The sequence below is a fragment of the Sardina pilchardus genome, chromosome 20 (assembly GCF_963854185.1).
Source record: "Sardina pilchardus chromosome 20, fSarPil1.1, whole genome shotgun sequence".
Taxonomy (NCBI): Eukaryota; Metazoa; Chordata; class Actinopteri; order Clupeiformes; family Clupeidae; genus Sardina; species Sardina pilchardus.
In genome coordinates, this window is record NC_085013.1 from 11113323 (window position 1) to 11126320 (window position 12998).

Here is a 12998-nt window from a genome sequence, read left to right on the forward strand (position 1 = left end):
CCCTCCACTGTGTAAACGCGACCTCAACCAGGCGTAGGTTACCATGTTTTATGGTATGACCTTTGTTCTATTCTTCTAATCCATTTAATCATTTTCATATCCATAAACAGACACAGGATGCATATCTCCAACCATAATTATCCAGTTGAGCTTTATTGCTGGCTTTATTGTTACAAAGAAAGGCAGTGTCAATGTAAAATGGTTATTTTCTAATTAAGTACAGTAATAAAAATGAAAGCCATTTAGAGGATATTTAGTCAACACACTCCATCTCCTCATCCCTCTTTTCTTGCTGCTCGGATACCAGGGTCTCTGCTTGGCAGCCATTGACCTGCGCTGATTCCACACTCTGCTGCTCCTCTACGGGGGCCGGTAAGGACTCCTTCTCCAGCTCTGGGCTCTGATTCTGTGTCTGCTCAGGGCTAGCAACAGCACTGACGCCTGCAGGCTCCTGTGGGGTCACTGTGGCCTCCTTGTGCCCGCCCTCACCTTCAGAGTCACTCTGCCCGGCAGCCAACAGAATGTCTTGAGGTATGACATGAGAGATGGTGAAGCTGGCTGCAATCTCCTTGAGCCGGGCCTGTTGGGCCTTCAGACTGGACAGCTCTTTGGTCAGTGGGGATGCCGGGGCGGCGGCGGCGGCGGCAGCTTTTGGTGGCTCAGCTGGTGTTGTAACAGGTGCTGGTGGAGTTGGCATCTCCATCTCCTTGGGCTTCTCCTCTGATGTCTCTGCAGGCTTCTTCTTCTCCGCGGAGGTATCAGACTTTTCCTTTGTAAGAGCTGCTGGTGTCTCTGCAGTCGCAGCCGCAGGTGTCTCTGCCTTAACAGCTGCAGGTGTCTCTGCAGGTGTAGCTGCAGGTGTCTCTGCTGTAGCCACTGCAGGCGTTTGCTGCACAGGGGCTCCGGCCTTGTCTGACCCCTGGAGCTTCTGGTGCAGGCTCTTCCTCTCCTCCTGCAGAGCCCGGCAGAGCTGCTCAAGCTTCTGGTTCTTCGTTGTCATGAGCTCAATTTCCTTGTCCCGTACCACTTTCTGAGATACATATCAAGGAAAGAATGAGTGTTTTAGAATTGAGCAGTACTTTTTCCCTTGTGTGGATCTTAACTGTCAGAGAAAACCTTTTGAAGGTAACATCTCCCGTCTTTCTAAAAGCATGGTACATTTTTGATCCTCTTTGAATGTGAACATGGGTTGTTTCAGTCTCAGAATAGATAGATAAATAGATAGCCAACTCATCCAGCCCAGTAGTGCTTTATAAAATCAGCAGACATGAAGCAATCACTTTCAATCACTTTTCAACGTTTCCAACTAAATCACATTTAATTAAAGCAGATTAACCTACTTCTGAGACCATGTCCACCAGGGCCTTGTTGCAGCCATCAAAGCGAGACTTCCATCCATTTGCCTCTTTCTCCAGCTTCCTCATCTTCTTAGACATCTACAAAAGGACAATACAATTATTATCTTTCATCTTTCAGTCTGAAAGACCTATTTATCCCACTGCTTTATCTTTCAAATCTTTTTTATTGAGGAATCGTCTGTATTCATACATTTTTCAAAACATACTCAAGTTTGAATGCAAAGAAAAACAAACAAAATACAACACAAATGTCACATCCCACATCCCACCCTAACCCACCCCTCCTGGGACTTCCTGATATGTTTTGGCACTGAGGCATACAATTAGAGTCATAATAAAATTCAGCCTACTCTGTCAAGATATTGGAGGAGGGGAGATATCCCACTACTTTATTAGAGATAGAGCTTAGTGTGCAGGTTGGCACCTGCATGGCAGCCTCCACCATTGGTGTAAGAGTGTGTGTATGAATGTGAGGCAAGAAATTGTAAAGCACTTTGAGTGCTATATAAAAGCTATATAAATGCAGTCCATTTTCCATTTGTACCATCAGTGACCATACAGATGAGTTACTGTGCAGCAGTTATTAAACGAGACTTGCCTTATCCATGTCCTGCTTGAAGCTAGCATACACACCACTGCTTTTGGACACAGTGCCCTGGAACTCGTCAAACTTCTCAGAGTACACAGCAAGCTTCAAAAAGCAAAAGGGCATTTAAAAGTCAATTAGGATAGATCAAATTAAGCAAATCTGGTTATCGAATCTGTTTATCAGCAGCATACCTGTGCTTTCATGTCATTTTCAGCTTCTCTCAGAAGTTTCACTGTCAGTTTGGCCTCTGCAGTCTTCTTCAGGAGCTATTGACAGCAGACAAAAAAACAATGCTTCATTTTGTCATTAGTATTTATGTTGCATTTAAAATGTTCGCATGAGTTTTCTTCAGAATTAAGCACTGCATTATGCATACCACAACCTCTAATGTGATATTTCCCTTTGATGTTTAAACCTGCACATAACACAATGCATGTGACATTTCAGATTTCAGTATTCCAGTATTTGGTGTCTGTCTGACATTGGAAGGCAAATCACTCATTTTACACTCAATGTCCTACTCACAAGTTCTCTCTCTAATTTGTGCTTCTCCTCAGCCTCCTTCAACAGCAAGTTGGCCTGGGCAAGTTTAGTCTCCAGAAGCTTCTGCTGCAGGTCTCTGTGTTTGAACACCTTCTCTAGGTTCTGTAGAGGAAATACATTATCAGCGATTTTTTACTTTTAACATTGTGGATTAACAGTTTTTTACACTGAAATAACAGTATCTTTTAATCTGTGATTAGTACTAATATTGGATTATCTGCCTGCAGTCATTTTAAAACATCCATCTAGTACGTGCGGTTCCTAAAAGTATGCCATAGAACTGTACAAATATGCAAGAGCGTGCTTTGTTTTGCTGTCGTGTCCATTTGGATGGCTCCCTACCGCCTCCCTCTGGTCGTACTGTGCAATGAGGCCCTTGAGTTTCTCTGCCAGGTCGCTGTTCTCTTTGCACAGTTTGGTGTTGCGTGTGCTGTGCTCCTCGATCTGGGCCTGGATGTCGGAGAGGGTGCTCTGGAAGTGACTGGTGATTTCTTTACGTTTCATGTCATCCTCTCGGCACCTTTGCAACGTTTCCTCCTGCGAGCGGGTGACAACCAAAAGGTAAGGAGAGAAAAACACACAATGGTGGTCTCAGTGAGCAGACTCTGTTCCACTGGTACTAAACACCACATCACAATACACACACACACAGTGAATGATTTTTTTTTTATTGGTTCTAGCTTCAGGAGGCACCCAACTTATAATTATTGTATTACACACTCCCAACAAAATGTTGGGAATGTTTAGGTCATCATGCTACAATGTAAGAAACATAGACCTGGCAAAGTAGTCCTTATGATTTGTATGTGGCATATGAAACCACTGTCTGTGATGTTTGCCCTCAGTTATCAACTGCTACACTCAGGAAACCAAGGCTTAGAAAACAATATTGTCCTTATGTTTCACTGATGGTACGCGATCACTAGCTGTGGTGTGTGCTCCTACCTTGAGGGTCTTGTTGTGTCTCTGCAGCTCGCGGCAGAGGGACTCCAGCTTGCTGCGGGCGAGGACGGCTCGGCTGTGCTCGCTCTGGAGCTGGTCCTTCTCCTTCATCACCTGCATCAGCTTCTTCTGCAGCACCTTCAGCTGCTTCTGGTCGCCACGGTGCTCCTCCAGCTGCACAAACATGGAAGTGGGGGTCAAACACAGAAGAGAGTGGTTGAGGTGGTAATGTTGTTGTATGGTTGGGATTTAGCTTAGAATGACATAGACAAGTACACAAGGACATGCAGTGCTAGCATTGCTGGTACACTGTCCTTGTCTTTGAATATTCGTCAATGATTAATGATTAATGGCATGTTTACAAACACATAAGAGACACATGGAAGAGGTGGTTGAGGTGGTAATGTTGTTGTATGGTTGGGATTTAGCTTAGAATGACATAGACAAGTACACAAGGACATGCAGTGCTAGCATTGCTGGTACACTGTCCTTGTCTTTGAATATTCGTCAATGATTAATGATTAATGGCATGTTTACAAATTCATGATGACACATTACAATGTTGCAATGTGATGCTTCACCCAAAACATATCGATACACAGAGGTACTATCCCTTCAGCACTATCTGCTGACAAAGCAAAGATATATCATGCAAGTTTCTTCACCAGAATATCAGGAATATCAAGGGGGAAATTAGTATACTTATCAGGCCTCACCAGCTCAGCATGCTTCCTGATGAGAGCGTCCAGCTTCTGATCAGGTGTGCCCAGCTTGTTGAGACTCTGCATCAGCAGCATGGCCTCCTTACCTGGAACAGGAGACAACCCTGATTTACACTAGCTCATATGGGCTGTGTGTGTGTGTGTGTGTGTGTGTGTGTGTGTGTGTGTGTGTGTGTGTGTGTGTGTGTTAAACCAGAGGCCATGCATATTACACCGTTACATTAGAGCATGTCCCTGTAGCACTATGCACTTTGCAATGCTTTGGGCAATATCATTGAGGCTGTGGGGCTTGTGTAAGCCAAAACAATGGATTCTTTAGAAATAACAAATAAATAGAGATGTTAAAGATTTTGTTTGGACAGTGTTCCTCTGTAAACTCTCTTACCAGTGTTGTTAGGAGAGCCGTCCATGTTAATAGCAAACTGAGATGAAAATGTATTTGAGCAGTTGAAGGGGCCTCAGATGTTTCATGACTTTTAGAGACATACAGTGAAAACCGTAATACTGACACGCTCCGTAATTTCTTTCTGACAAATGTCTCACCCAGGTTTTTGAGCAGCTTCTTCTCCAGCTTCTGATCCTTGGCGCTCACACCCTTCTGTGGGGGGGAGTCCACGGCCTTCCCGGTGCCCGCGTCCTCCTCTCCGTCCGTCGGCTTCTCCACCACCTGGTAGGTGCTGATGATGTCCTCCAGCTGCAGGCCCAGCTCATCGGTCAGGTCCACCGACGTCTCCGCCAGGGGCCCCTTCGCTGGATTATGGCATGTCTCCATTGTGAGGTCAGGTCAATGAGAGGAGATGGGGAGGTGGAACCTGTATGAGTGTATCAGTGAGAGGGGGAGACGGAGGGAGAGAGAGATAGAGAGAGAGAGAGAGAGAGAGAGAGAGAGAGAGAGAGTGTGTGTATGTCCAGAAATGGTGGTTTTCAAATTTTCAGATGACACATGATAAATGTTCTGTGTGGGCTATTGTTTTTTTTATGGCTACAGGGTCTTGTTAACAGCATTTTAGTTTAAACAAAGATCTACATTACTGAAAGGTGATTATATACTGCAACATTCTGCTGTTTACGTCTAAGCAATAACAAGCCACTTTTAACACAACCAGTCAACTTATGAATTTGCTTATTTAGTCATCAGCATTAGGCTGCATTTGTTCTGGGATTGCTATAAACAGATTGAGGTCAGCATAAAATCTTTTTTTTGGCGATTTTTGGCAGAACATTCTCTATTCAAATCGGAAAATGTCATCGAGATCTTGAGCTTGTTTACTGTTTACTCCATGTGGCTCTTCCTCACTATGCAGCCATATGACTTGACAGTGTTTATCTGGTTAAATTTAGCCAGTCTGTTCAGCCATCTTACTGCTCTCACAAGCATGGCACATGGCACCTGTTCTGGGGCCCGCTGTCTATTCTGGGACCTCCTTAATATGGTCAAGTTATCTATTTGTTACCAGAGCTTTTTTCCGTTTTTCTATCAGAGCCTATTTTATTTGTGAAACACTGTACACAACAAATTATCAGCAGTGATTTTCTTGTAATGTTTGCGAACGGTAACAACAGATACGTAAATAGCACTCAACATTCAACTAGTATCTTACTGCAGTAGCACTAGATCAAGGACATGGGGCAACAAGTTTCAACAGGCTTAAGTACATGGACAGGACAGCCATGTCTATTTCAAATGATGATCATGTCAACATACTCGGCTGATGTCATGAACTTTTTCGAATGTCTAGGGAAATAAGAGAATGCTCTTCCCTAATATGGAATAGTTTTACACACTTAACCCAGAGACAACATGTGACATTCACTCCGGATACCATCTGCCTAAACTTCAGAGCCAATACAACAAGACAGGAACACTAAGTAAACAGTCACACATAAACAGTCAACATGCATGAGATCTATTCAGTGTACATTGCTGCAAGGCTTCAAAGACTAATGGGAATATTGAAGTGCTACTTACCAGCACCGGCAGTGAGGAGAAGAGGAGTGGAGAGGAGTGAGAGGGGGCTGCCAGGAAGCACACACACACACTCTCTCACACACATGCACGCACACACACATGGACACACACACACACTCACACTCTCAGACCCACACAGCAGCTGCGATAGACAGACCTCAAAATAAACCCATGTGCTGCAACTAGAACTAACCTCCGAAAGATAAAAGGAGTGTCAGAGAGATTACCCAGTAATGGAAAAAGTATCTCTTGCTGATGGAAACACCATACATTGGATATATGTTGTTTACCTTCTCTTAACACGAACGCTAGTGAAGACCAAAGACTGAAACGGAAGACTGACATTTTTTTTTTTTTTAAGTATTGTTTTAGTAAAAAGATTTACACCGATTCGTTCTAAAATTAGTACATTTGTCTGCATACTTTTAGAACAATCTTTGGTATTGTAAGAGTTTATGAGTTATTGTGACCGCAGAGTGAAGTCCCGCCCACCCCTCTATGATTGACATTTATGAAGACGTAAGACCCACAGATGGCTCACGGGGGCACCAGGGTGGCTAGTCTGTTCCCATCATGCCCAAACCCTGATCATCCAGTCATTCTCTAGTTTAGCCCTGCTAGATTAACATATGGTGTGTCCTGTTACATATGCCACAGGTGTTTGGGCCACTAAACAACAAAGGTTCTTTTGGTGTCATGGGCTTGTTTTGTTTTTATAGTGGCCTGTGTGGTGGCACCTCAGAACCAGTAAGGCGTCAGGACAGTTTATTCAGTGGGGTTTACACTGTAAACCGGTGATATTTGTAGTTTCCGCTTTACCTCTAGAGGTAAAGCGGAAACTACAAATATCACCAGTGCAGGGAAGTAACTGAATACATGTATTCCGGATTATATATTTAAAATACAAATTATGAGTATAGAGTTATTATTTAAGCAGATGGTTTTCAGAATATAGTTAAACTGCTAAATGTAAGGGATCACATTTAAATCATTATATGTGTACAACATGCCTTAAAATTCAAATATTTTTCAAACCACACCATGTACTGTATCTCTCAGGTGGCTCCTTTCTCTATCCTTCTCTGTTTATATTGATAGTCTAAATTAGAAACATCTCAGTGAATGTAGAATGTAAAATCAATTTTGCTGTAGGCCAAGAGGCCTATATCCAGCCAGCATGTTTTAGGGCAGTAGGGCTCCCCTTGTGCAGTTGAAATTCATAAAATAGCCTGTGTGCACTGTGTTTCATAGCACATAGTTTAATCTGTGTATCAATCCATCCTCACTGTTAAACAAATTGTGGGTTGTTGTGAACACTGAGTCTTACAACTTCACATAACGTCACATAACTGTTTAAATTACCGCTAATAAAATATAATACAACATTCATGTAATCCAAAGCATTCAAAATGCGTTACTCACTTTGAGTTATCTATCAGAATATGTTTAGGGCATGTATTCAGTAATCTGTGGTGGAATTCATTTTAAAAGTAACCTTCCCAACACTGAATGTAAATTCAATATTCTCTCTCTGTTTTTAGAAGTTACAGTCTTTGGTGAATAGGAGGCCAAAGTGTGTCATGTTTAGTGAATCTTATGGTACAGAATGTGGTGAATCTATTCTGTAACCATGTCTAAGACAACAGTAAGGCATGCTTTAAAGCTATGTGTGGTAATTATTCTTTGTATATATAGCATAGCATTGGATTATTTAAAAATGAAACACCCACAAAATCCCGTATCATAAATATGTTGTCAAATTTAAGAAATCATTGCCGTTTTTTTCCATGACACATGGCCATTGGTATTGCAGTACTATTTCACCAATAATTCTTATTTTCATGGCAACTCGTTAATGCAGAGACATCTCATAAGGACATTCCGTAGCATGATGATTGATGTCTGTATATCTGCCTCATCTTTAAGTTCAATGCTAATGTTCAATAGTGGAATTAGTGCATTCCATTGGCTGACTATTGTGTTTGTGCTGGCCAACAATTCTTTTATGGTTGCAAAAAAACCCTATTTGATCAGTGAAAGCTCCACCATTACCTTTCAGTGATGCATTGTGGGTCTATCATATTGTTGTTTATAGTATAGAGATGTTTATAGTTTATAGTTGTTTTTATAGCAATTATAAATAGACTACACAAACTAATCCAGGTGATTACTGTAAAACAAATGGGGATTTACTACTGTACAGTATTTTGATATAACAAAATGTATTTTGTAAGCAATATATTTTCTCTGCCATCCTGGGAATCTGAATATCATACACGTGTGGTAAACCAAACATGGCCATTAAAAACAAGAGCCTACAATGCTACAGGGCTTGTGAGGTGTTGGTTTGTTGAATCCATCCCTCTATTTAAAGCAGTTCTCCTCTTTTCCCTTGGCTACTGAGCGCACACAGGTCATCCAGCTGAAAAGCCTGGAGCTTTTATGTTGACTCGCTGCTCTTCTGTTGCAGAGAGGGCATTGTAACAGGCCAGTGGCTCTGCTCTCTGTCCGCACGGCATACACGCGGGCCCAGCGGCTATTCAGACCCTCCACTCAGTAGCCCTCCGCCACCCACAGCCGTTTTTCAGCGTCAGACCTCCGTCGATCATGTCGACCTGACCTGCTTTGTCTGTGGAGCTCGTGCTGCGCTTGCCTTGGAGGGAGGGAGGGGGTGGGGGGGGGGAGGAGAGGTGAAACGGCGTACCCTGGATGGAGCCCGTCTCCTGCTCGCTCGCTGATGGATCAGGGCTGGTGTGAGGGAAGACCCTGCACTCCAACCAGATGGGGAGGACCAACAACTCACCACCTGGACTCCGCTTGGTGCAGTGGCTTTTTCTTTTCTTTAGGGGCTTCCTTACCTGCCTAGTGGGGTTACTTTCACCATTGACATACTGGGAGGGGAAGAGTCATATGCATTCTGTTTGAGTAATACTGATATGTTTGGCTTGGGTTTACTTCAACTTTGTTTTCTAGGCTTACAGAGGGGGTTTTTGTAGAATGTGTTGGAATGCATTTACAGATGTTTTGACTCTTTACACCAATGGGACCTTAATAAATCTGAAATCAATTTAGTTTTTTCAATATCTTTTACATTGAAATATGTATTCATAGTCCATCAGTATGTTTCAAATGTTCTGCTTTTCCATGTTGTTGTTGTTTTTTAAGGTAAAACAGATATATTTGTTTCAGAAAGCTTTAACCAAAAGTGGTCTCCCCCTCACCTGTTTTGCTGTGTAGTGCGAGGGCGGTGGTTTTTTTTTTTTTTTTTTGCTGACGGAGGTCAGGGGGGGATTATGAAGGGAGCACATGTCCATCGCTTTTGTGTGGCCCTTTTTGTTGCGTGTGGGTACCTCGTGAGTACAGTGGTGCAGGTCTAGGGGAATGAAAAGGAAACATGCATTCACAGGGGCTTTGCACCGCTGCAAAGGTCATTCGGAGCAACAGAGAGTTACAGCTAGAGTTTGACAGATGCCAGCAGTTCGGCAATGAGGGCCAAGCACCAGAGATTATCAGAACTTATAGAAAAGGGACTAAACAATGTCTTTAAACTACATCAAGAACTTCTATGAAGGATGTGTGAGTATGCAAAGGACCGTATTGAGGATTTTTTTGTTTTGTTTTGTTTAGCACTAAAGACTAGGGAAAAAAGAGGGCTAGTCTGTGTTACTTAACATGATTGTGTAAAAGTATCGATTCTCAGGCTTAGCTATTTGGATTGTGGTTACTGTTTGTTTTTCATAGCATAAATGATAAACCATGGGCTTGTGTTTTTTCAGAGTTAAGAAAAAGGGCTGTTTTTATTGAAGATAAATGTTATAGTATGCCAATTTCCTTGAATGTTAATTTCCTCTTTATATCTGCCTCTCTATGTGTTCTTACTGTCTGTCTTTCTGTCTGTCTGTCTGCCTGCTTGTCTGTCTGTCTGTGTATCTATCTATCTATCTATCTATTCATGTATCTATCTATCTGTCCTGTTTTTGTGATCCAGCTGCGGCCTCCCACTGTGATTGGCCAGTTCCACACTTTGTTCTTTGGCTCTGTGCGCATGTTCTTCTTGGGGGTTCTGGGATTTGCAGTTTACGGAAATGAAGCCCTTCACTTCAGCTGTGACCCAGACAGCAGGGAACTCAATCTCTTCTGTTATAACCAGTTTCGACCGATAACTCCGCAGGTACAGGAAATCCATCCTTACTTTTTGTTGTTGTAGTTTTTGAAGTTGTTTTGTGATGTTCAGAAAAAATAAATACAAACACAAACTCAATTGAAATGCATTTGGAATGTCATTAAATGTCATGTCTAATGGCAGTGATGAATGTAAGAATTACTTACCTGCCTCTTCTTGCCCTTCCTCAAAAGGTTTTTTGGGCCTTACAACTGGTGACTGTTCTCGTACCTGGGGCTGTTTTTCACCTCTACGCTGCTTGCAAGAACATTGACCAGGAGGACATCTTAGAGCGGCCCATCTACACTGTCTTCTACATCATCTCTGTGCTCCTGCGGATCATTCTGGAAGTGGTGGCCTTCTGGCTCCAAAGCCACCTGTTTGGCTTCCAGGTGCACCCGTTGTACATGTGTGATGCGAGCGCACTGGAGAAGGCCTACAACTTCACCAAGTGCATGGTGCCCGAGCACTTTGAGAAGACCATCTTCCTCAGTGCCATGTACATTTTCACCATCATCACGGTTGTGCTGTGTGTCGCTGAGATCTTTGAAATACTTTGCAGGAGACTCGGCTATTTAAACAGTCAATGACCCATCGCTTTAAGCTGCATAGAAAGCATACACTTAAAAACATTCACACACACACAGGCACACACTCTTTCTCACACACACACATATGCAAACACAACATCACACAAAAGCGGGGAAGCATACGTACCTCAAGAAACGAATGTCTACTCAGAACTGTTTTGTGGTGTACATGATATTAGGATTATACTTGATTACAGAATATACGTGTGGTTGGCTACTGGAGCACTGGACTTTTGCTTTCCTACATGTGAAATGATCATCTGAAGATGTTTCATATTTGGTATTTGTAAATAATTGTCAAACATCCATCCAACTTGAGTGACAATATTCTCTACTAAAGGCCAGGACTTATATGCTTTGTTGCATCCAAAAGGTTTTAGTCATGTGGCCAGTGCATGATGTAAGATCATCTGCAACATTTGCGAGATCATTATCGGATGCCTGGATACTACAAACTTTTGTATGTGCTGAAGTAATCCATAATTTCGGCCGTAAGTGTATAATCTCAGGTAGAATGTGACATACTGTGAAGTGACTGGATTTGTAATGGATTTATTTATCCCATTCAAAATTGATACACAGGACTAACCAACATTTAGCTCTATTTCTCATGATTTCTCTTTGAATAGTACCTTACTAAAATCATTATTTAGAGGCCTTTTTCCCTCTGTGTCACTGTATTGTCTGGTGTAACATTTCATGTTTAACTGTCACCTGTGACTATGGCTTTGTATCCATGGTGCGTTGAGAAATGTTTTGAGGTTATTTCATTTGAGGGTGTCTACACATTGAGGTATCTGCATTTATTAAACCAGTGTATCACATTTTTTGATGGACTCTCTATCATTCTTTGTTGTAGTTTTTAAGCTTTTTGAATCACTGGCTAACACAAGTGAGTTGTTTTTCTGATATCTGGACATGTGACACTATTCAGAAATGGTTTAAAAATTGTTCAAATTCTTAACAGCAAATAACAGCAACTGCTTCAGTTCACAAAACATGTGTATCTATGCTATTCTACCACTATTATTTATATAATTTAGCTAGATGGGCAATCTGTATACGCATTTTCTAAAGATAGATCCAGTGTGACGCAGAGAGGGAAAGCTCTCTCCCTCTTTAGTGACACCCACTGGTAAGATAGGGTAACATTTGTAGGAACAGGAACAGTGTGTCCTGCCAGGCTGAGAGGAGGTAGCAGGTCATATCAGTTCATACAGCAAATTCAGGTAATATCGTTCAGAAAAATGACAGTATGCTAGTTAGTAGCAGCATATCATTCTCTCCATTTTCACTCCACAACTCAGAGATGAGACTACATCAAGTGTTACATTGGTACTAATATGTACCTATCATAGACAGCATAGATTGCAAGAGGATTATCATTTGTTATGACCAAATGTGATTCGGCCACTTCTCCTCTACTCTGCTTTCAGTTGTCCCAAACCATTTGGATTTTTTCTTTTTAAGTAGCTTTCTTTTTTCCACTCTGGTCTCATTTTGGCTTACCTCATAAGTTTGGCTTTGTAATTTGAACATCTGCCTCCTCTGTCCCAGTGATTCGCGCATGCTTGTGGCAAGGTTGTGCCAGATCTTTACCCTCTTACAATGCCGGGAACACATTCTTGTCCTCTTTACCTCAGATGCCCTTGCATTCGGTAATTACATGAAAACTCAAACTATGGAACAGCCCCCAGTTTTTAGATCACATGTAGGACTACATTCCGAACACATTTACCACAGATCTGCAGTTTACTGGAAAGTGAGAGGGGCCCCTGTGGGTGTCACTGAAGGGATGATCTTTTGATGAGACAGAGCAAGGAAATGTCTTCTCTGAGGGGGAGGTGGTCACCATTTAGCATACTTATACTGTGTGTTAATACAAAGCATTGCTGAGTGCAAAGATCTAAAACATTGGTTGTTGAGGAGGTTAGTTTTACCTTTCATTCACAAAACAAATGAGTGGAGTCTCCTCTGACTTACCTTCAAACCATCCACTGTGCCAAGGCGAAATAAACTGCCTTTAATGGCTGAAGTAAATCACTGGGTCCCCACTACCCTCCACTCTTTTATCATGTGTATAAAATATTGCGCATTGCACCTTGTAAGCTCTGCCGAGGTGA

The 12998-nt window shown here is 42.2% G+C and overlaps 2 protein-coding genes across 4 annotated transcripts; one reads left to right on the forward strand and one right to left on the reverse strand.

The window, feature by feature from the left end:
* Positions 1–126: 126 nt before the first annotated feature.
* On the reverse strand, positions 127–6270 carry txlnbb (taxilin beta b). The gene is made up of 10 exons (XM_062522372.1): positions 6124–6270; positions 4698–4966; positions 4149–4240; positions 3436–3606; positions 2833–3027; positions 2473–2592; positions 2139–2213; positions 1957–2049; positions 1341–1436; positions 127–1030 (listed from the first exon to the last, which is right to left on the reverse strand). Exons 2-10 carry the CDS (start codon positions 4924–4926, stop codon positions 254–256), a joined length of 1848 nt encoding a protein of 615 aa, XP_062378356.1. The 5' UTR covers positions 4927–4966; positions 6124–6270; the 3' UTR covers positions 127–253.
* Positions 4800–11704, forward strand: LOC134067230 (gap junction epsilon-1 protein). Of its 3 annotated transcripts, none has more exons than XM_062522375.1 (3): positions 4800–4932; positions 10112–10294; positions 10480–11704. In XM_062522375.1, exons 1-3 carry the CDS (start codon positions 4912–4914, stop codon positions 10873–10875), a joined length of 600 nt encoding a protein of 199 aa, XP_062378359.1. In that variant the 5' UTR covers positions 4800–4911; the 3' UTR covers positions 10876–11704. The 3 variants fall into 3 exon arrangements, with proteins under 3 accessions (XP_062378359.1, XP_062378358.1, XP_062378357.1); XM_062522374.1 differs by lacking the exon at positions 4800–4932 and adding an exon at positions 8820–8943; XM_062522373.1 differs by lacking the exon at positions 4800–4932 and adding an exon at positions 8823–9699.
* The last annotated feature ends 1294 nt before the right edge of the window (positions 11705–12998 follow it).